At 55.1% G+C, this 22,103-nt stretch overlaps 5 protein-coding genes across 5 annotated transcripts; 2 read left to right on the top strand and 3 right to left on the bottom strand.

The window, feature by feature from the left end:
• Positions 1-3,067: 3,067 nt before the first annotated feature.
• Positions 3,068-4,603, top strand: ColSpa_11806 (protein AAR2; the record flags this gene model as incomplete). The annotated part of the gene is made up of 1 exon (XM_049278018.1): positions 3,068-4,603. One exon carries the CDS (start codon positions 3,068-3,070, stop codon positions 4,601-4,603), a length of 1,536 nt encoding a protein of 511 aa, XP_049133975.1.
• Positions 4,604-7,318: 2,715 nt separating this feature from the next.
• Positions 7,319-9,842, bottom strand: ColSpa_11805 (ATP-dependent RNA helicase DBP2; the record flags this gene model as incomplete). Its single annotated transcript, XM_049278017.1, has 7 exons — positions 7,319-7,338; positions 7,420-7,581; positions 7,637-7,765; positions 8,208-8,315; positions 8,367-9,335; positions 9,391-9,488; positions 9,700-9,842. The coding sequence occupies 7 exons, from the start codon at positions 9,840-9,842 to the stop codon at positions 7,319-7,321; spliced, it is 1,629 nt and encodes a 542-aa protein (XP_049133974.1).
• A 1,187-nt stretch (positions 9,843-11,029) lies between these two features.
• On the bottom strand, positions 11,030-12,883 carry ColSpa_11804 (putative importin; the record flags this gene model as incomplete). The annotated part of the gene is made up of 9 exons (XM_049278016.1): positions 11,030-11,283; positions 11,332-11,440; positions 11,488-11,553; positions 11,601-11,751; positions 11,799-11,958; positions 12,007-12,391; positions 12,447-12,502; positions 12,581-12,789; positions 12,831-12,883. 9 exons carry the CDS (start codon positions 12,881-12,883, stop codon positions 11,030-11,032), a joined length of 1,443 nt encoding a protein of 480 aa, XP_049133973.1.
• A 704-nt stretch (positions 12,884-13,587) lies between these two features.
• On the bottom strand, positions 13,588-17,819 carry ColSpa_11803 (target of rapamycin complex subunit LST8; the record flags this gene model as incomplete). The annotated part of the gene is made up of 3 exons (XM_049278015.1): positions 13,588-15,312; positions 15,365-16,820; positions 16,870-17,819. 3 exons carry the CDS (start codon positions 17,817-17,819, stop codon positions 13,588-13,590), a joined length of 4,131 nt encoding a protein of 1,376 aa, XP_049133972.1.
• A 3,042-nt stretch (positions 17,820-20,861) lies between these two features.
• On the top strand, positions 20,862-21,761 carry ColSpa_11802 (uridine nucleosidase; the record flags this gene model as incomplete). The annotated part of the gene is made up of 1 exon (XM_049278014.1): positions 20,862-21,761. One exon carries the CDS (start codon positions 20,862-20,864, stop codon positions 21,759-21,761), a length of 900 nt encoding a protein of 299 aa, XP_049133971.1.
• Between the last annotated feature and the right edge of the window lie 342 nt (positions 21,762-22,103).

The following is a 22,103-nucleotide window of genomic DNA, read 5'->3' as shown; positions in this document are numbered from 1 at the left end:
TGGTTGCTGCCGGATCATGCGTGTCTCTATGGCTTTCTTTTTCAAAGTCAAAATTCCGGTTTTAATTTGCATGTCCAACAAGATCACAAAGGGAGACGGAACTGGAAACGCATATTTTCTAGTTGTTGGCGAGACGGTGCAGGCGGAACGGGGAAGGGCGGACAAGGGGGGGTGATGGATGGGCGGGTTTTGTTTTACTTTGTTGTGATACCCTGCTTGCGGATGGCTGCAGGTGGGCAGCGTGGCATGCTTGGATTGATGAACCAATTGTCCTTCCAATCTGATGCCTGAGCGACTATCAATGCAGGACGAATTTATTTTATCGTATTCCCTGTCGTTCATTCGTAGAGTTTGATTGAGGAAGAAGAAGGTTGAGTTGAGCTGCTGGTGGTGGTGTTGGTGGTGGTGTCGGAGGGAGGTATAACATTGAACAGCCAAGGTTTTGCGTGTCTGCACACTTCTTGTGCCGCGTATGACCAAGGCCGAGTGGGAGGGTGTTTGGGCGGGTGCCCCGGGGCCGCGTGCGCGGATGTTGTCTGCAATTGAGTTTCTCGCGGTGAGTTGGGGACGTTGCGTTCGGGTTCGGGTTCGGGTACGGGTACACAGAGTCGAGCAGCAGAAGAAGTCGGTGAGCGGCAGGTGAGCCAGTGCGAGGCCCGCGGCACACGAATTCAAGTGCGGAAGATGAGCGGTGACGTCGAGCGGCACAACCTTAAGGGGGCGAGTCCTACGGTGGTACCCGTGGCAGGTTCTCGTGCAAGTGCAATGCCTTTCCTAGTCGTCAAAGTTTGCTACTGCACCGCGGAACGGGAAGAAGAAAAACAAACGAGGTCAAATCATGGTTTGTGCTTTTGGGTTCCGAACACTGGTTGTCGGAACCACGCGTGCGCAAAAAGTGGTGTGTGTAATGTTTGTTTATTTCCGTGTGCCGTGCCGCAGCAGTTGAAGACTTTGGTTTTCTAGTTTAGACTACATTAGGGGAACCAGACAGCCGGGTTCTTCTGGGAGGCTCCTGCTACCTTGCTAGTTTTAAATAGGACGGGAAAGGCGGGAATCAAGATTTTTGCTTTGTAAAGTGTCGACTTTATTTGTTTCTTAAATCTTTTTCGGCATCCCTGGCGATTGGGGGCGGACCCGAACAAGCGGCCGACAGAGGAAGAAAAAAAAAAAGGAAAAAAAGGAGGGGGGGGAATCAACAGCCCCCGTAGCGCCGAATTTTAAGCCGGCCCCTTGATCCTCCATTTGATGTGGAGGTCGAGATGATAGATCCCATCCCAAGAGGACGGGACCGGCGGGGGCGAAGGAACTGGGGTTGCAGTCCTGGGGGGTGGGAGGACAGGAAACGTGGAATGGTTTGTTTCCTGACCTTAATCCTTGGTGTCGATGATACTAGCGCTCATGTTAGTTTATTGCGTTTAAGCTACATTTGTACGGATGCACTTTGGTTTTCGGCCCCCAATTGTAACGTCAAGGACTAAAAGGCAGAAAGAGGAATCGGTCGGCTGGGATGGGGCACGGGCGGAGGCCTTCTTTTTTTCCCTTGCCCTCCGTTGGCGAGACGCCGAGGAGCTATCTGAATGGGGTGGAGTTGGGTAGTGTTTGGTCCCGAGTTCCGTAACGGAAGAGCGGGGTGGCCTGCGAGTGTCGCTCGGAGCGGGGCGGCATGGTTTGGTTCGAGACAGACAGACGGAACGGATGCGTCGGACGGACGGACGGTGGGCATTCCTGATGCGTAAGTTTGGATGGAGGACGGTATTCTTGAGATGGCAGGTCTGTCTAGCGTGAGCTTGAGCGTCGTGGGCGGGACGTGAAGACGCAACGTTGAAGCTAGCTGGATTCTTGTTCAGTGGAGTGGTCACCAAACATTTCGTCTTTCCTCGGGACAGCAGCGTCGGGCGGCGTGCCTGTCTGCGTGTCTTACCTGGTTGGGTCCTGGCCGTCTGGGACGGACGGTGCAGTGGAATGTGGCGATGCACAGGCTCGCTTATCGCTATCGCCATCGCGCACTGGTGTCACTGGTTGCAAGTCCCCTGGAAAAGGCACTGCTTCAGCGCCCCAGGCGCCCGTGTCTCTCTGGCGACTGCCTCTTCATTCCACTACACAATCCATTCGGCTGCCCGTGCCGCATCCCCCCCTCCTTCCCACACCACACCTAATCTCACCACAGGATACCTATGACGTAGTCTGCAGTTTTCAAACCTGGAACATGATCGGGTCACGGCAGCCGAGAAGTGCATGTTGCTTTCTTTCTTTCTTCTTGCTGCTGCTGCCGCCGCCGCCGCATTGTTTCGAACGGAAACGGCCCTAAGATAAAGAGGGGAAGAGAAGGGTCTGGGGCGGAGGACACTGCGCCTGAGGGTGGGAAATTGCTGTTTGGAGGAAGGAACCCTCCGTCTGGCAGGAGGGGGGCGGAAAGAGATGGAGGGACGAGAAGGAAGGAAGGAGTGACGGTGATGGTGACTGAGCCAGCCAGACCATAATAAATCGAGGTCCTCTGCAGGCTCGCATTCCACGATCCTTCTCTCTCCTTCCGTTGTTATTGGCCCTCCTTCTCCCATTCACTGTGGTCGGTCGCGTCAGTACTCGCTCTGGAGCTCATCCATTGTTCGCATCTCGTGCCCCGTTACGTCTCTCTGGTTTCAACCACCTTTCCTACTTGGCTTTTTTCTCCCATACCTTATTTTCACATCCAGCTATAAATCTCCCCACAGAAAACAACCTGCCTGAGGTCCAAGTCGCCTCAAAACCTGCAGGCAGCACCGGCCTTGTTTATCATCACGCGTCGCTCGTTCTTTCCCTTATTTCTTCTATACGCAACCCTCTGCAGCAACGACAAGACGTCAAAGGGCCTTGCCTCGCCACCTTGTCTTCCCTGCCTTACCTACTAGGTTTTTCTTCTTCTACTATCCTCGCCACAAAGCTGCTTCACAACCATACCGGTAGTCTGTTCCGACTCGATTGATACCACATCAGACTTAGTCTGCATCTTCTCTTCGCCTCTTCTACATTCTTGTCGATTCTCGACTTCGGACGGTAGTGGGGCCTCCTCCCATTATCTCCAATAAACATGACCTCCGGCGCCTCCATCGACGTCCCCATCCGGCCCGCCCTCTTCAAAAACTCGGGCCTGCCAAAGTCCGACTCCTCCGTCTCCACTACGGCTCCATCCTGCAAATCCATCCGCGTCACCGGCGCCCATCCTCTCGGCTCCCTGCACGTTCACCAGCCCGTCGACTCGTCTCGGTCGCAAGAAGCCGCCATGAACCCAAACACCCTCCCCGACGACGATGAGCCCCCGCCTCTGGGCCCCATCGAGCCTCAAGGTGCCGTCGCCACACAGCGCCCGCCGCCCGAGCATGAGCACACCCTCGGCGGCGGCGACATCGTGCTGATCATGGACCTTCCCGCTCACTTTACCGTTGGCTACGATTCCGTCTCCTTCACCGCCCGCGAGTTCGTCGGCGTCAGAGACATCCCCCCCGGCCCGCACTTTTTCTGGGTCTCGGAAACGGAGGCCAGCACCACACGCTGCGGCTTCTGGGTCATCAGCTCGGCCACGGAGAAGATTCACGTCATGCAGTGGGACAAGTTCAACGAGGTTGTCGGCGAGCCCGCCAGCCAGGTCGAGGCCCGCTTTCAGAAGGATAACATCCAGGACATCTACCCCAAGCTGGCCCCTTACCAGTTCCGCGCCCTCAACGCAAACGTCAAGTCGGTAGCCGCCGGCTCGTCCAGCCCGGAACCTGAGTTCGCAAGGAACACCAACATCTGGCAGCAGCTTACCAACGCCATCTCGGCCCCTCTGCTGAGCAGAATTACCGCCCGTCAGGCCGGAAATTGGGCTGTGCACACCTCGGACCGCGTAAGGGGCGCTCTGATGCTCCCCGCCGAGGTCGAGCTCGAGAAGAGGATGCCCAGCGTAGTCGCGAGCACAGAGTTGAACTTTACCTTCAGCCAGGGCGCAAAAACGTACGATGCGGACACTGTCGGCCCCGCACGCACCGAGCAGGCCGTCGATGCTACGGCTTACTTGCTGTCCACGGCTATCAGTGACGACGACATTGTTGGCGAGCTGCAGTTCGCCTTCATCGTCGGAATGCACCTCGGCAACGAAGCCTGCGTCCAGCAGTGGTGGCACATGCTGGTCTCGGTCGTCCTGAAGGCCTACACCCTGCCCCTCAAGCGCCCCGAGCTGGCTCGCGCCCTCCTGCAGACAATCACGGCTCAGCTCGTCTACAACGAACGCTACCTTGACGGCTCCGTCCTCGACTATGGCCCGTCATACTCCCGCGACCTCCGTATGGCTCTCATTGTCTACAAGCGACGCCTCAACGAAGTGCTTCTGGCACTCAACTCACTCGCCACTCCAGAGCAGGCTGCCGTCGGCCAGGCATTCTCCGAACTCGAGACGTGGGTCTGGAAATTTGGATGGGACATCAGAAGCGACTACCTACGAAAGGGCAAGAAGATGCTCGAGGACGGCGAGGAAGTCGAGCTGGAGATGGATGACCTCGAGGCCGAGGATGAGCGAGGCGAGTTCGCCGCGACGGTGGTCGAGCTGGACGAGAGCGGAAAGCAGAAGGATCTTGTCTCGTGGGATTAGGGCTCCGGGGTCAGGCGCTGGTTGGAAGCAAAGGAGAAGCGTCGTCGACACTCGCAGTCATGCGCTGGAAGCAGCAGCATCAGTGACCCCTTCCTGACGCCTCTGCCGCCCATCGGAGTAAGGCCGCGCCGTTTCTCATCTCGAAGAACGTCGTTTGTAGACATGGTACGACCCAAGTCTCGCAACTCAACTCTGATGCATGTTGATTTTTGACAAACGGACATTGGGTATGGGGGCATGGTCATTCAGTGTCGTTCATGGAGCGGTGTAGGAGTTTTTTAGCGGGGAGTTTCGGGTCCTTTATTGGCTTCTCGGGCATCAATCGGTCTGGCTTTGTTGGCTCTTGTTCAGGATTGACGGCGCAGCCCAGGTCCCAATGGCTCTGGTATGGCGGGCGCGTAAAGGGAATGGTGGACGCGCACATGGCTTTGCTGGACTAGGAGGTTGTACTTTGCACGAAGGCAAACTTTGCCAATAAATCATACATTTCACCGTACATGGACTCGTTCAGTTTTGTGCCTTGATGCAAGGCTGTCGTGCTTGGGTCGGTAGGGGAGCATGGTTCTTTTGGAAGCTCTCTGGTCCCTCAGGTAGCACAGAACTGAGGAGTGACGCTCCTCCGGCCGAGATCTTCTTCCATACCCATGGGATCTCTTCTTGCACAGATTTAATGCCGGACAAGTTTCTTCCCAGTGCCCAAAGCGCTGTGCAATCTGTGCGTCCGGCTCGCCGCACCCTCCTGCCGGTTGTCAACTACTATCTACACGTCTCTCGTGCTCCAGGAATACCACATCTCTGACTGCGGGGTGTGTTGACCTATCAATGGATTTCCCGCGTGTATACAAGGCGCATGCTTCCCGGTTCTTCCTTCTTGCTCTACGGCATAAGCGGTGTGATGTTAGGGGGGCAGAAACCTAGAAGCTGGGGTGGTGGGTGCAATCGTCGTTGGACCCCTCGGGCAAGTCTCTTCTTCGTTCTGGTAGCGTTGCATTCTCGCGCAAGTGCGCAAAGTGCCGATTTTGGTGTGACGAACCAACCCAACACGCAGGCTCTGCTGGGATGCGTTGGATACGTTGGATACGAAGACGATAGGCAGGGGGCGAGGACATGAGGGGACCGGGGAGGGTTCTGGTGAGTTTGGGTATGGATTAGGTAGACGACCATGGAACGAAGGCGGCTTTGTCCTCACGCACCATCGCCAAGGCCGGGCAACACAAGTCAGAGAGGCCAGTCGCGGAGGGCCTTGGCAGGTTGGCGGACATGGAGGCGTAGGTACGTGTACATGTAAAAGGGATGGACAGGTAGAAAGGGGTGGACAGAGCGCCGTGTCCCCATCCTTTGGGGCTCCATATGCAATCGAGCTTCATGGAACCCCGGGGGCCGGCTCTGGCCTGTCTCTGGTTTCCTCTCCTCAAGTTCCAGAGACAACAGGTGGCTTCACTTGCGCGGGGGATGGAATCAGCAAGCGGAAGTAACGGACGCGGCGTCTTAGAGCCCAGCGGCTCCTGGGGCCAAGGGGGCCTCAGAAATCCGTTTCCCATCAAGGGATTCCGCTGACGAGGGACCGGCGGACCGCATGTGAATCCATCTTTCCGAAAGTCTTGTTAGACGCGTTGAGATGACGACCAAGAATAGCACAGGGAAAGAGAAAAGCATCAGTCGGGAAACCCTCACCGTCTGATGCCCCCCGGTCCCTCCAAAGCGTCGTCATCGTCCACTGTCACAAATAGCACATCAGAGATGCCCGCAAACTCCCCCTGCACAGCACGAAGCCGAGAAGGCATGTTTGAGCAGGTGTCCGTCTCCGTGTCCCCTCCCCTATCTTATTCCTTCTCGACCGAGACATTCACGTCACGTCAGAGAAGGGGAATAGTAGGGATCTAACTTGCAATGCGTCTCAAGAAGCAAACCTCCCTCGTAGAGCTGGATATGATCGAGAAACCCAACAAATGTATCCATAGATCGCAGTGAAGGAGGCATCGGCCGGCCAGTTCCACTCAACCCTAGCAGCAGGACTCTCGAATTAAGCATTGAGGAACACCTCCTAATCGTGTCACATGGACACGGCGCCGATTTGTTTGGCTGGTGAGGTAGGGGGCGTCATGTCTGACCAGAGGCAGCAATCAACCAACCAACCGCACAGTCGGCAGCCACGAGCGCGTCAAGACGAGAGGTTGTCACATGTTCAACTAGTCACAGACGAACAAAATCAGATCATTACACCGTGGCATGAGACATCACAAATACACAGATTCATGTCCTAGGATGATTGACCTATTACGACCGCCACCCTCGACAGGGCAGTGCCTGGTATACACAGTCATCTATCAAATGCCGTCGTCGCCTGTCGAGCAAGTAACTGGACCCAACGAAGGTCTCTAATGCTGTCCCCGACACCATTCGTCGTGTCGTCCTCGTTCCCTCTTAAACTTTTTGTTCAACCTGATCCACGTTTGGCCATGCCTGAAAGAAGATATCGCACACAGTCCCAAGTCCGATATGGGCAAATAGAGAAACACAAGGAAAAGAAAAAAAAAGAAAAATAGCCGTGGAAAAATACCAGACTGAAGGGTACACCGATACGATGTTCCGGATACCTCGAATCTAAACCCTCCCATCTACGTGAACGCCGATTTTGCATGATGAATTGGGCATATTGCCGCCGCATGGATGATAAACTACCTCGCCATTGGAAAGACCCAGATGGCTAGGCTCTTACCAGCGTCGGGCACCTCCTAGAGGGGCATTGTTAGCGTTGTCTGAAAGGGGAGTCCGTCAGCGTAAACACCACTAAGACTTTGGGAGAGAAAACGTACGGCCACCACCGCCGCCACGGCCACCACCACGGCCACGGCCCCAGCCGCCATAGCGACCACCACCACCACCGCCGCCGTAGCGGGTCATCTCAGCGAGACGAGGATCAATCTCCTGCTTGGCTTCCCTGAGGACGTTGACAAGGTCACGAGCCTGCTTGGAGTCTGTAAAGGAGTTAGCGTCAAGAAACAAGAAGCGACGGGGAGGATGGGAACTCACTGTCAGTGGTGAAGAAGGTAACGGCGGTACCCAAGGCACCAGCACGACCGGTACGGCCGATACGGTGGATGTAGTCCTCCGAGTTGTTGGGGTAGTCGTAGTTCAGCACGTGAGTAATGTTACGAACATCTTGATGAATGGGTTAGCATAACGCATCACGGTGTGTATAGCAACGTTCCAGCATGGAACCAGGTATGTTTGATCATCATATCGGGCCGTCTTTCACTCCGTCGAAGACAGGGCAGTCCGTCTGCGTCAAATGCCATCCTGGAAAGTTCAGTGTACCGGGTCCTCGGGCTTGGGGAATCTTGGGGACAGCTTGATCGAATCAAGATATGCCACATCCACGCTTGTACCATTGGCATATGGGAGGCACAAGAGTGGAACAGCGAGTATAGCGAGCCAACGGCTACACACCAGACCAAGACTCCACACAGGAGCAGAGAGAACCAAGGAAACACGAATGCATCAGGCAAGAGTGCGCAATCAAGAGAGCCCCTAGACATAAGAGTAAAGCACAGCGCGAGGCTGCTGGAAGTTGCCATGTAGGTTGGGGGGATGTGATACTCACCAATACCACGCGACGCGACGTCGGTAGCGACCATGATAGGGCTCTTGCCCGTCTTGAACTGGTCCAAGACCCAATCACGCTCGTTCTGCTGCTTGTCACCGTGGATGGCTGAAGAGATGTTAGCTTATATCGATGGAGTACGGGGGCAGAAAGACATACAAAGCGCGGGCCATCCGTCCTGGCGAAGGAAGCGGGTGATCTCGTCGGCAACACGCTTGGTGCCAACGAAGATGAGAACCTTGTTCTCCTTGTTGTCCATCATCTTCTCGAGGTGCTTGATCATGCGGTCACGCTTCTCGCTCTCGTTGACAACCTCAACGACCTGGGTGATGCGGTGGTTGGCAGCCAGCTCCATAGAGCCGATGTTGACCTGGATGAAGTCGGTAAGGAAGTCAGACGCAAGGGCGCGGACCTCCTTGGGCCAAGTGGCGGACCACATGAGAGTCTGACGGTCGGGGCGAATCTGGCCGATAATCTTGCGAATTTGGGGCTCGAAACCCATGTCCAACATGCGATCAGCCTCGTCGAGAACCAGGTAAGTGACTCTACGCAGGTTGGTCTTGCCAGCCTCGAGCATGTCGATGAGACGTCCGGGGGTCGCGATGCAAACCTCGACACCGCGGGAGAGGTCGCGGATCTGAGGGCCCTTGGGGACACCGCCGTAGACGCAGGTGTTGCGAATGCGGGAAGACTTGCCGAACTTGGAAATCTCCTGCTGGATCTGGACCGCGAGCTCACGGGTGGGGGCGAGGATCAGGACGATGGGACCATCGCCGGGGGCCAGCAGAGGCTGGGCGTTGATGTGAACGATAGCGGGCAGGCAGTAGGTAAGGGTCTTTCCGGAGCCCGTCTCGGCAATACCGACCACGTCACGACCGGAAAGAGCCATAGGCCAGCCCTGGGACTGAATGGCAGTGGGCGCAGGGAAACCCTGGGCCTTGACCTCGTCCATGACATATCTGGGGAATCCAGCCTCGTCGAAGGTCTCGACGGGCTTGGGGACATCGTTGCCAGCGATGGCGATCTGGTGCTTGCGACGGAAGGACTCGACCTCAGCGGGGCTGCGGTTGGCGACCTCCTCGTGCTCCTTGTAGAAAGACTTCTCGAACTTGGGCATCGTGTTGAGATCTGTTTGGTGGTTAGTTTGATTGTTTTGATGGAGATGAAACGTGGAAATACTGACCCCATTCTTGGGTGCGAAGGCCGGCTCCGAGGTTGTTCATGCGGTCACCGCCGCCACCGCCGTAACCACCACCGCCACCACCGTAGCCGTTGCTGTCACTGGACTGTTAGTAAGTTGGTTCTCGGAATGGGGAAAATTTGCATCATCGAAAGGTGCCGGAAGTCCGCGTCGCAATTGTATCGAGACGCGACGCTCCAGGTTCGTATCAAACACCAGTGTCACACCATGGGTGCTCGGTGCCAAGGCATTGCCACTAGCCTGACGAACCCGACCGACAACGATCGGGAATGGAATCAATGAGATGCTTACCCGTTGTAACCACCGCCGCCGTAGCCGCCATCGCGACCGCCTCTGTCGTTGCGATCGCGACCACCGCCGTAACCACCACCACCTCCGTAGCCGCCGCCGCCGCCGCCGCGACCACCGCCACCGTATCCGCCGCCGTAAGACATGTTTGCTAGGTGCAGAGAGTGTGCGAGTGTTTGATTGTCGATGTTTGTCTTCGCTGGAGCGAAGTATCAAAAGGCAGAAAGAAAGATCGTGGGGAGAGAACGCAGGGTTTGAAGTCCTTCTCTGGAGTGAACCGAAAAGTAGACTGTTGTTGCGTTGAGGGGTGAGGATGGGAGTTGTGAGATGGAGAAGAGAGGGATGCGGATGAGGGAAGGGGGAAAAAAGAGCAGGAGGACGGAAGGTTTTGGGGAGCGCGAGGGAAGGCGGTCCAGGGTGAATTTTTTTTCTTGGCTACCAAAACTTTTCGAGGCAGAGGCTGCCAGAGGACCCTGCTAAGGCGAAAAAGATACGTACCACCTACATGTGTCCGTGCCTCTGTCTTATCGGTCGGGTAAGATAGTAGATATGACTCGCGATAAGGCACCTCGACGAATTCTGCAACAAGGTTCTTGACTCTCACTCTCTCGCCCTGCTGCTTTGAACGGGGTCTCCAGCTTTTCAGAAAACCCTTCTCAGATTTTGCATACGTATTGCGGAGACCATCTCTGAATGATTGGAGATCGCTTGGCCTCGGATGAGCCTCCGCAAGCAAGGGTCCCTCCTCCCTCTTGCAGGTTTTTTTTTTTTTTTTTTAACTCTTTGCAATGGGATAGCGGCATCTACACCCAAACTGTCAAAGAAATGGAGCACGGCAAGGTGCATCGGATGACATGCGAAGCTTCTGCATTGCCCAGCGTACTGATTCTTGGCTTTTGCCTTTGGTTCTTTTCGTAGATGAATTGTAGATAGTTGTCTAAGGTTCGCGGATGAGGCTGTTTGAACGCCAGGATGACGACAACGAGGTGCATTGGTCATGCTCCAAGCCAGTCACTCAGGCCGCGAGGTTTTTTGCAAATGTTTCTACTTCCGTGTTCTTTGTTCACTGTCTAATGTATGTCAAGAGCCTTTTCCTTTCACGCATTCTATAATACCCCATCAAGCCATTAGCCCTCATGGGATTCCTTACTGGGAGGGAAACATCTCCCAGAAGCCAATCTCCATCTGCATCATAGTCAGTAAATGTTCGAGCCTTGTACAATGAGTGGCCTGCCTTGGTTCCGTGGATGAAAATCTTGATCAACCGCTCGATGCTCGACGGGCTTTGCAAAACGGCATGTCTCTCAATCAACTCTGTTTTCTTTGTCAGCAACTATGCGCTTCGTCGACCATGATCGAAGTTCCACGAACCTGACCCCGTCTTGACGGCCCCAACGTAGTCATCGGCGACGTAGTTTTCGATCCACTTCCAGTATGTATTACTGTCGCGCTTCGTCTTGTTATCGCCGTGAAGCTGCTTGGCCACGGCGCCGTACCCGAGGAGACAGGGAGCCAATGCCATTTGCAGGGCAATCCAGTCTTCGCTCATTCCCACGTCGAGAACGTAGCGTGTGTACGCCGTGCAAGCTGTACTTCGTTAGGTCATGCTCTCTTGTCTACCAGTAAATGACTGACCTTGATGCTCCTCAGTTGCCTCGATCTCAGGCACGGTGATGCCGAAGCCCTTACAGTAGTCGATGTGCAGACTCATCTCACGAGCAATGTGATTGACAATGCTAGCACCCTGGCATGGTCAACATAAATCCCACGACAGTTATATCTGATACTCACAGCCGAAATGTCCGCAATGTTCTTTGCTTTGTACGACGCCAGGGCATTAGCTCTGGCAAAATGGACCTTGAAGAGTGTTAGCAAAAGCCCTGGCTGGATAGCCAGAGACATACAAGGTAGAGGTAGTCTTGGATGAGGTATTGCTTGAATGACTCCATAGGCAGCGTGCCGTCTCCCATGGCCATGACGAAGGGGTGGTAAACGAATGTCTTCCACACGTCTTTGACATCGGGTCGGGCGAGCATGTACTCAATAAAACGTCCCCTACTGCTAGTCAGCTCGTGATTTTCCCGGGAACTTGGAGGTCATACGGCGCAAATGGAAGTGTCTGGACCGAGTGGAAGTGGTTCAACGGTCCGTGTCCTTTGCCGAAACCTGGAGCCGTCTTGATCGCAGCCTCAATGTACCGGCAAGCTGACCTTGCTGCTTCGGGCACAGTGAGGCCCTTGGCCAGGTTCGACGCGATAGCAGCTATCGCATGTTAGCATCTTCCGCCCCTGAAGAAGAGATTTTACTTACAAGCTAGCGAGCAGCCCGTGCCGTGCGTATTTGTAGAGCTCTGATACGGGCTCTGAATATGCAGAAACTCCCCATGTCCGTAAAGCACGTCAACGACAACCGCCTTCTCCTCCTCTGTCTCCGCTACAGTGAGGTCCGCCTTGAACGGCGCATGCCCGCCCTTAACCAGCACCCATTCAGGACCGAGCGACTGAACGGACTTTGCCATCTCCTCGAGGTCCTTGACGCCCTTGACTTCGACGGACTTGTATCCAGAGTCCTCGAGAATAAGCTTCGCCTCAGGTATGTTGGGCGTGAGGACGGTGGTGAGCCTCAATAGGCCCTCCAGCAGCTCTACGACGGCTTCACGGGGGAGGAGCTCCGCTCCGCTGGTTGCAATCATGACCTACGACTGTTAGACGCTTATAATCAATACCGATGGCAGAGAGAGCAGTGCATACCGGGTCCACAACCGCCTTGGGAATCTTGTGCCTCTTGAGAGCCTCGACAACAGTCCCTATTGTTGCGGGGGAAGCCAGCATGCCTGAACACAGTCAGCTCTCGAAACTCGCTTCTACCAACTTGCTCAACCTACCAGTCTTGACAACATCGACGCCGATGTCATTAACGCAAGCATCGATCTGCTTAACCAGGAACTCCTGCGGCACGTGGTGGATGTCGTGCACGCCGGTAGTATCTTGCGCCGTCAGGGCCGTCGTTGCCGTCATGGCATAGCAACCATGCGCTGCAATCACCTTTTGGTCCGCCTCGAGGCCGCTGTTAATCTCATCAGCCTTAGGTTTCCTAGCAGGCGCCTTTTTTGGATGGCGTGATGGGATACTCACGCCCCACCTGAGCAGTCGGAGCCAGCAATGACTAGAACCCGTCCCTGGACCATATTGATTGCGGTTGCGGATCGCAATCAGCTACAGAGAACGTCCTGCGGCGGTCTGCGAGAGAATCAAAGAGCCACTCCTGTTCGTTGTGCAAATTGCTACTTTGGGCTGCAGAGTATCCTTCTAACCGGGCGGGACGGAGGACGGTTGACGTCGGATCACCCGTTGTTCGTAGATGTCACCCAAGGTGGGGGCGGGGCTCGGATTTTACTTACGGTGCAAGGTGCACACGTCTCAACAGCTCCTTCTGATGACCCAATTCATACAATGAGTGACTGCATCACGTAAACAATTCGTCGCACCTGGTATTTGCTTTGGCATATCTGTCACAGGTCTGAGGGTTTTACCGCCAGATTCTTCATATAGGGAACAAGCCGCTTTTGAATTGCCTACCCTGCCGACGCCCTACTCCCTGGGAATCGATACGCAGACAGCCCACCCGACTCCATCATATCCATTGCTTACTCAAGTAGCAAGTCGTGATCTCTGAAAGTCTCTTTGCTGACCAAACCTTGGCCGGTCCGCCAGACTTATACATCCCCAAAGTCCCGAGATATAGTACAAAAAAAGCCAACAGCAAAACGCCTCATCATGGTGCCTGGTGCGTCTCAAAATCCACCCGTCCTCTTCCGTTGCACATGCCAAGTAATTTGTGGAAAGAAATGGGCAAATGTGGCGAACCAGCGTACCCTTACGCCGTGTCCGCCTAGTCATCTGTGTCAAACGAGCTTTGACTGTTCGACCTGTCCGTCCTCGTTGGAGTATCCTTCACTAGCTCTGAAGGATCTGATATGCTCCTTTGTCTCTCGGTTCGATTCTCGTCACCAGACGACGACGCGTTGTCTCCATCGTCTTCGTCTTCGTCTTCGTCAGACCCACTGTCACTGTCTTCGCCAAACACGATCCGCCGGAGGACGCTCTTGTCGAACATCTCTATTACCATCCGTCTAATAGGCAAACGATAGTGATTGTATTCGAGCATCGTCATGACGCGCTTGAACATTTTTGGGCATCTGAAACCGGGCACCTTGTGCTGCCTGATCTGCATCAGCTCGCCCATGGCGCGCTTGTACAGCACCATGTTACCGAGGTCGACGACGAGATCGAGAATTCGCTGGTTGGTGGCGGCTTCGTTGTTGAAGGCCGGCAGCTCTTCCTTCTCCAAAGGTGGACGCGCTTCCGTGGGTGGCGGCGGAGTCAGGAATGTCTTCTGTGTGTCAGGCAACGTGATCTTGGAAGCGATAGCGTGCTTCCATGGCTTGAACGAGAAGAACTTGGACAAATCGTTGGGGATGCAGAATCCCAAAGACTCTCCCCTTGGTGAAAGATTTGCGTCCCACCCACACTCTGAGAGGATCTCAAGGCCGTGGGCGGATCTAGAGATCAGTCCGAGAACGAAGAAAGCGGTGCCGCGCAGACTCATGACCTCGTGCTCCTCGGCGATCTTGACAATGTCCTCGACGACGTCGCATGACTCGATAAAGGGTGCGCCGAGCTCCATCGACCCGACGTTGCCGACGGCCCACATTGACGACTTGACCTTTAGCATGAGCTCTGGATCTTCCGACTGCATCCCGTACTCTTTGATGGTGCTGGCAAACTCTGCGAAATGTCCCTTGTCGCTGAGCAGCTTGCAGCCCTCTTGAGTGCGAGCAAGCTCGCGATAGAAATGCGGTGGGATGTGATTTTCTGGCTCCGCCTCCGCTTGGGCCTCGTCGACCATGTTCATGCGGTTCTGATGCTCCTCCGGATTCTCGAGGAATGCCTTGGCCAAACTGGTTTCGATGACTCCGACGTACGAGTCGTTGCGACCAAGGAACCAGTCATCCATTTCGTTGCTGATGTAATCGACGCCGTCGAGGTAGTGATAGCCGATGGACGAAGACAGGAACCGTAGGAGGAGAGGGGCACCGATTTCTCCTAGGTGGTCCATTGTCGGACGACACTGGACGACGTATTCCAGGTATGCCTTCTTATTGCATGCCTTCTCAAGGATCTTAACCGCGGTCCGGCAGACTTCTACCTCAGGATCGTACAGCTGGTCACACAGCTTTTCGATTGCCCATTTCCAATCAACTTTGCCGTGGGAAGGCTGCGATGCATCAAAAGGCCGAGTCGCATACTTCCGCAGCGCATTCGTCGCCGTGATGCGAATCTCTCTCGTCCCAGAGGTCAGTGCCTGTTCAATAAGCACTCGCGGGTGTCCTGGGATGCTGTAGTCGAAGTTAGAGAGCAGCAGCTTGATCAAGTCAGGGCGCTGCTTGTGGCCGAGAATATGATACATCATGTTGAACATCCTCCAGCGCTGAAGCAGCTCCAGGCCCCTAGGGTCACCACTGAGGACGCCAAGCATGGGGAAGTAACCTGCGCAAAGCGTGCTCTGCAGACGGCCAGGAGAGAACATGGGGTCCGTCGATGTCAGCCCGCTGCTCTGAGAAGAACGTTAGTATTTTCACCCGCGTTGTGGATAGAACAGTGCTTACTGGGTCGCATTGAGCAAGGCACTCGGCTATCTGCCGCAGCATCTTATGGTCCTGCAGATAGTCGACGCCCTCGTGAGATTGAAGCAAAGTATGCATCAAAGCACATCCTACCCTGACGTACTTTTGCGTGTTTTTGTTGCTCGAAAGATCGGAGAACCTGTGCTTAAAAGGCCGGTAGAAGCTCATGATCCTGTTCATGAATTTGGAGACCCTGTTGACCTCGTCCAACCGTTTACCGTCTTGAAGCGGCCCTTCAATAATTCGTGAAATGACATCCCAGTTCCACTTCAAGTAGTTGGAGCTGTTCAAGACGTTTGACTCAACCAAGAGCTGTCGAATTGCGCCCTCTTGAACCACAATTCCGGCGTTGCTCTTGCGATGCATGTCGGCAAGGTTGCCCATACTGTCATGGGATGGCAGGGTTCCAGCCGTGGCTACAGAAGGCGAGCTCCTGTACAGAGTTTTGCTTACCGAGCTAATCTGATAAACTATACCGGAGGCAATGAATCTGTTGTCGTCCTTGAACTGGGTAGCGGCAGCGAATAGTTCTGGAAGTAGAGGCAGGTCGTTACTCCATGAAGCGGGAAGTAGTCTGCTCGCCAACTTCAGTACCTCTCCAATTAGGAGACACGTCTTCCTCGACAGCTGCGGCTCGCTGGTTCTTGCAACCTGGAGGAGGTTTTCCAAAAGACCAGCTTTGACAAACGTTGCTAGAAGAAGAGCAGTGTAGTGGTCCATGAAGTTTTGCTCCCCGCTATCTTCTTCCATGGGGGACGATGTCCCTGACGGATTCTGGTTTGAGATAGACTTGAGACTAGCAACCCGTCCATATGTTGTCAAGCGTCGGCCAGCAAGGAATGACGAGGCCCATGAGGGGGACTTGATCCGAAGGAGTAGGTAGATGAGGTCGATGACGGTTTCTCGGATGGTAGGCTGCGGAAGCACCATACTAGTGAGCAGCGACTTGAGTGCGCGGGAGTCGTGCATTGTCAGTATCATCAGGCCAGGCCAACTCTTCAGAATCTTGGTGATGGCCTTGGCATTTTGCTTCAATAGACTCTCGTTGGCCAGGATAATGTCTGTGAATGCTGTGAAGAGGACCTCCAGATCATAACCGGAGCGTAGGTAGACCCTCTTCTGTGGATTGTCCAGAATCTGCATATAGGATGCCATGAGTGACTCTGGCGACTTGTAGGTTCCTTCAATCAAGGCCTCAGAGAGTGGTGATAGGCCACCAGATGCGACTGCCAGGGCAGGATCACGGAGCATGATCTCGGCAAGGGTCTCCAGGCAGATGGACCGCAGGCGGTCTTCGGCTTGCTCAGCAACAGCAGCCACCGTTCGCACAACTGCACGTGATAATTCTTTGACTCCATCTTTCACATCCAAGAAGGCTCGCACAAACTTCAAAGCCTGCTCACGCTCCAGATCGGCCTTGCGATCTTTGATCAAGGACCTTTTTCTTGTCAGCCAAAACCCCCCACCAAATTTGGGTTCATACTCACGTTACAACAATGATGTCAGTGTTCAAGGTGCGGATCTTTTTCAAGGAAGACACATCTGAGATGGCATATCGAATCATGCGGTAGCCAGCAGCAACCACTTCTCTGGCCTCGCTGAGGAGCATAACCTGCATCCGCAGACCAAACACAGACCATACCAAGTCATACTTGAGAGTCGGATGTCGTCTAAACAAGTCGACCAGACTGTTACCTCGGCTGACATAGTATTCTGGGGGCATGCCCTCCTGCTCCAGAGCCTGAAGCAACTCGGCTAGGAGAAAGGTGGGCGATTGTTCGGCCGACTCCTCGTTATCGGACCCAGCGCCACTGCGAGAGGCACTGGGGGGAGAACGCAAGCCATTGTTGGCGGAAGGAAACAGCGCCTCGTTGGTTCTCTGCCTTGTTGGAGTTGTCGGTGTTGCCTTGTACCTCGAAGCGTCTGCAATCTTCTGCCGTAGAATTTTGATCCGCTGGTTAGATGCGTTGAGTTCTGCTTCGACCTTGGCCCTCTGCTCCTTCGTCTGCTTCGCCTTCTTCGCATTCAAGGCTTCCAACATGTTCTCGCTCCCGTCCTTGATCTTCATCTCCCGATTTAGCTGTTCTCGGAGCGCTGCCAGGGTCTGCTCGGCAGCCGTGGCGGAATCTTCCTCATCGACCTTATCTATGCTGTAGATATCGCCCCGGGAGCCAGATCGAGATGGCATCATTTGGCTGCGCAGCTCAGAACTGAAGCTCCCTGGCGCGATGGAGGGGTTGAGTGAGGAGCCTCGCGGGCCGAAGCTGACGCCCGAGGCGCCCAAGCTTCTCGATGCATTGGCGGATGCGGAGGGCGGCTGGAGGCCACCGGCGCTCGCTTCGCGCTCGAAACTCGGGCGTGGGTTGAGAGTGTTGACGCTCGATGCAGACTGCTGAGGCGACAGTGCCTTTTGAGACTGGCTGGAGGCGCCCAGCATGGCGGTGAAACCTCTCTATGATACCACCTTTTTCCGGGGCTTCTCCGTAGGTCGTTGCATTCGGGCGACTGTTATCGCAAGGTCACTTTGTATGTGTGGTGGTGGGTGTCTGGGTATGGGGGTAACTCGTCGGGCTCGTCGTTCGCGCGGGATAAAGGACTGTGGCCGATCAATGTGGGTTATTTCGCGATGGGGTACCGAGATTCAATTCGAGGGTTAGGCAAGTTCGATGTGAGCGCAATCGGAGGCAGTGGAAAGACAACTGCGGGCAGATATTGCCGAGTGAACAGTCAGGTCGCAGGCTGTTAGGCGCAGGTGGTTGAAGTCGGACGGCCGCCTGCAGAGCCAAGTCAAGACCAGGGCAGGTCGTCAGTCCGAGTGGAGATGTGATGGGGGTTCAATGCTGAGAATATGCGCAACAGAGAGTGTCGATCGTGGAGATATTGCGCATTCGCCCGCTGCGGCGGATTGTCTCGAGGCAACGGAGGCCGGCCGAAGTGGATTGCAAAGGATGGGATCGCGGTTCGATTGTTTGTAAAGAATGGCCGAGGTCTGGCGTCGTCGTCAACGAGTCGGGCGTTGTGTAATGGCTCGGCGTCGTTCCCAGTCCACAGTTCACGGCTCACGGTCCACGGTCCTCGGTCGTTGGGCCCAAACCTACGCCTGCTTTGAGGTACCTGCTCCGCGCTGCCAGTGTCAGGAGTGGAGGTACATGTGTCGCTGCTGCCGCTTACAGTTGCGGGTGTGTGCGTGTATAGTCGCTGCCAATGGTACTGCTCCAATGGTATTGATGTCTGGTGTGGGTGGTGTTCAGGGGGTCGGTTGTTGAGGTGGTGCAGTGTCAGAACATCGGCTAAGCCTACAGTTGAGTGAGGTGCGGCAAGGTTGCGAGGTCCGGTTCAGGGTGGACAGCCAGTGGCAGTGTCGGACTGTCAGTGGGAGAGGAGGAGGTATCGGAGGGCTACTTTGAACGCATAAGATAGCACCAAGTCGTAATGTTGAAGTTTGCTGGAGTCGGACCGCGTCCATGCATGCACTCACTTTGATCTACCTTAGAGTAATCTCTCCCAAGTCACGGCCAATGCTACCATTGCAAGTGCTCTTTCTTCTGTTCGCTCTTGCTGCATGTGCCGTAGGTACTGCAGGAGGTGCCCACCGCGCTTCAGTAGCCCCGCTCTTACTTGCTTCGCCCACTTCACCGAAAGCATGGACCATGTCCTCGTCTTCGGTGTATCGTGGTTGAGATATTTTCAGAGGTTGGGCACCGTGCCTTGTGGTAATTGTCTAGCCCAGGCCGTGGGAAGGTTTCCTGATAAACCAATGGCGGCGCTGTTATCTGCTGCAGCGGTCGCGTTGGTCACGTTGCTTTAGTGGCATGCTTGCTGGAAGTGCACACATCCTTGATCTAGATAAGATAGCAGATACTGGACCTTCGCATTTGCAGTCTATCCACCAGGCAATCCCCCTTCAACGACGATCAAGCAAGTTCAAGGCGGCACCTATCTTATCCAGATCACATGTATTTCGCATCACCATCGAGATTGTTAAAGACGTTTGCTTGCGGTGTAGACTGGTGAATTTCTTGGGGTTAACAGTTTGGGCGACCGTATGCCTAACTTGCAATGAATAAAAAAGGGCCTTTTACACATGAAGTAACTGAAGAGGAGAGAGTGACGGGGACCGACACTCATGGACCATCCTCCTGCTGCTCCCGAGGAATTCCCTTGTCGTCTGAAGCTGCTCGTGCCACAGCGTCGACTTCCACCACCAATGCTGAAACACGGCCGGCTCCCCCATCCACAGTCGTTCGATGCGTCGGAGACGTCCACAATGTCTATTGTGGCCAGACGCAGGCGTTTTCGCTATAGGACTGGCAGCCGAGGATCGATCGCAGTTATTCGGCTGATACATCAACTGACAATGGACAGAATGATTTCTGTCAGGATCACATACGGGATTTGGCTCTTCGGCCTTTCGGTCTAATGCCCACAATCCCGAGATGGCGGGGTGCCCGGTTCTCTCCCCGCGGACCTCACCTCACTTCACCTCAACCTCACATCAGGCCGGGGAGCGGCGGCAGAGTTTTGCGGGCAGTGGCTTGCATGAGGTGGGGGCTGATGAGTCTTTTGGATGATGTGCTGCCAGGGACTCGGTGCAAACATCTTGGGGTACTTCCCTGAGGAGGCGAATACACAGGGGGAGGGAATGGAATGTACGCTGCTCGGAGCCGGCCATTGAAGCCCATGGACAAAGCGTGTGCGGCTCTCGACGACTCTTGACGTATGTAGAACAAACACCGAGTCTTGGGCTCCTGGTGGTTACGTCGAGGCGGACCCTGAAGGCCTGAAGGGGGAAATAGCACACCCAAGCTGCGCCTCCATCAAATGCAAAGCCCTGAAGGGGTATGCTCCAGCAATCCAGCATCCAAAAAAGTCTGCGTCGCTCGTTGCCCGCCGGGGGGGCGCATAGAGCCGTTCATCAGCACCACTCAAGAGCGGCTGCATGCGGCGGCCTGCCTGCCCAGCTCAGCAAAGGGCATCGGCGGGCTCCGGGGGCTCCACTCGATACCAATAAGACCATCTTACCCCACGGCTGCCGGAACCTATCAAGCAATCGGGTCAGTTCAGCCAGCGCCATTGGACCGCCGCACGTCTCTGGCAATGGAACTCCCGTAGGGACCAAACATGCCGACTCAAGACGCGACTACGCTATCTCTATCTCCGGGTCCCGTGTTGGTGGGTGACGTCCAATGAAGCGAAACTAAGATTTGAGAAACCTCAACCGTTCTCACCCAGGAACGTTTGATATATAAACACATTGCCTCCCCTCTTCGATATCGTCTCTTCTCTTGACTCTTGCTCCTGTCCTCTGTCTCATCATCCAACCACCAAAACTTGTCTTCATCGATACCCCCCCCCCTAGTCGCCACAGCGGTCTTACCTTCATTGCCCATCTCATCTTCAGTCGTGATAACGCCAAACTCACTCGTGGCACCCCATTTTCTACATCTCACACGTAACAAAACTCTCACCACAGCCCACAATGTCGTACCTCGCTTCCGCCCGCTACGGCAAGGACAACGTCCGTGTCTACAAGGTCCAGCGCGATGGCGCCACCCAGACCGTCACCGAGATGACCGTCTGCTGCCTCCTCGAGGGCGACATTGAGACCTCGTACACGGCCGCCGACAACAGCGTCGTCGTCGCCACCGACTCCATCAAGAACACCACCTACATCAAGGCCAAGGAGAACCCCGTCAACCCGCCCGAGCTCTTCGCCTCCATCCTCGGTACCCACTTCCTTGACACCTACGCCCACATCCACACCGCCAACATCAAGATCGTCCAGCACCGCTGGACCCGCATGACCATCGACGGCAAGCCGCACCCTCACTCCTTCTTCCGCGACGGCGAGGAGACCCGCAACGTTGAGGCCCGCATCTCCCGCCGCGACGGCATCTCGCTTGCCAGCGCCATCCAGAAGCTCACCGTCCTCAAGTCTACCGGCTCCGCCTTCCACGGCTTCGTCCGCGACGAGTACACCACCCTTCCCGAGACCTGGGACCGTATTCTCTCCACGGACGTCGACGCCGGCTGGACCTGGAAGTTCCCGGACCTTGCCGCTGTGCGGGCTGCCGTCCCCAAGTTCGACCCCGCGTGGCAAGCCGCCCGCAACATCACCATGAAGACTTTCGCCGAGGACGAGAGCGCCAGCGTGCAGAACACAATGTACAAGATGTGCGAGCAGATCCTTGCCGCCGTCCCCGAGGCCCTGACCGTCACCTATACTCTGCCCAACAAGCACTACTTCGAGGTCGACCTGAGCTGGCACAAGGGACTCAAGAACACCGGCAAGGACGCCGAGGTCTACGCCCCCCAGTCAGGACCCAATGGCCTCATCAAGTGCGAGGTTGCGCGCAAGCCCGAGACGGCCAAGCTGTGAGGTGCTTCCGCAGTCTGGGAAGAGCATTGAGGCGTAAGTTAGAGAGGGCAAGAAAGAGAGGGAGAGGAACGTATTCTCAAGGAGTCAGCATCTGCATTTATCCTGGCGTCCATGCCTTGGCTAGACCTGGCCGGTTGTTTTATAGTAATGAGCAATGAACCAACAACAAAATTTCAATCTGCAGTTTGCAAATCGCAGTATACATGTGCCCCGAATGAGTTCCTGATCGAAGCCCCTCAAGTTCAACATCCCTAACAAGTTATTCGTAAGTACATGGTGTACTATCAACCTAGAAACCCATACATGATATCGGGGCAGTTTTGCATTGTAAGCTGAAATAAA

Source organism: Colletotrichum spaethianum, assembly GCF_022836535.1.
Source record: "Colletotrichum spaethianum MAFF 239500 DNA, contig51, whole genome shotgun sequence".
Lineage (NCBI taxonomy): Eukaryota > Fungi > Ascomycota > Sordariomycetes > Glomerellales > Glomerellaceae > Colletotrichum > Colletotrichum spaethianum.
Note: the sequence above shows the minus strand (reverse complement) of the source record. Positions and strands in the feature narration are given on the sequence as shown.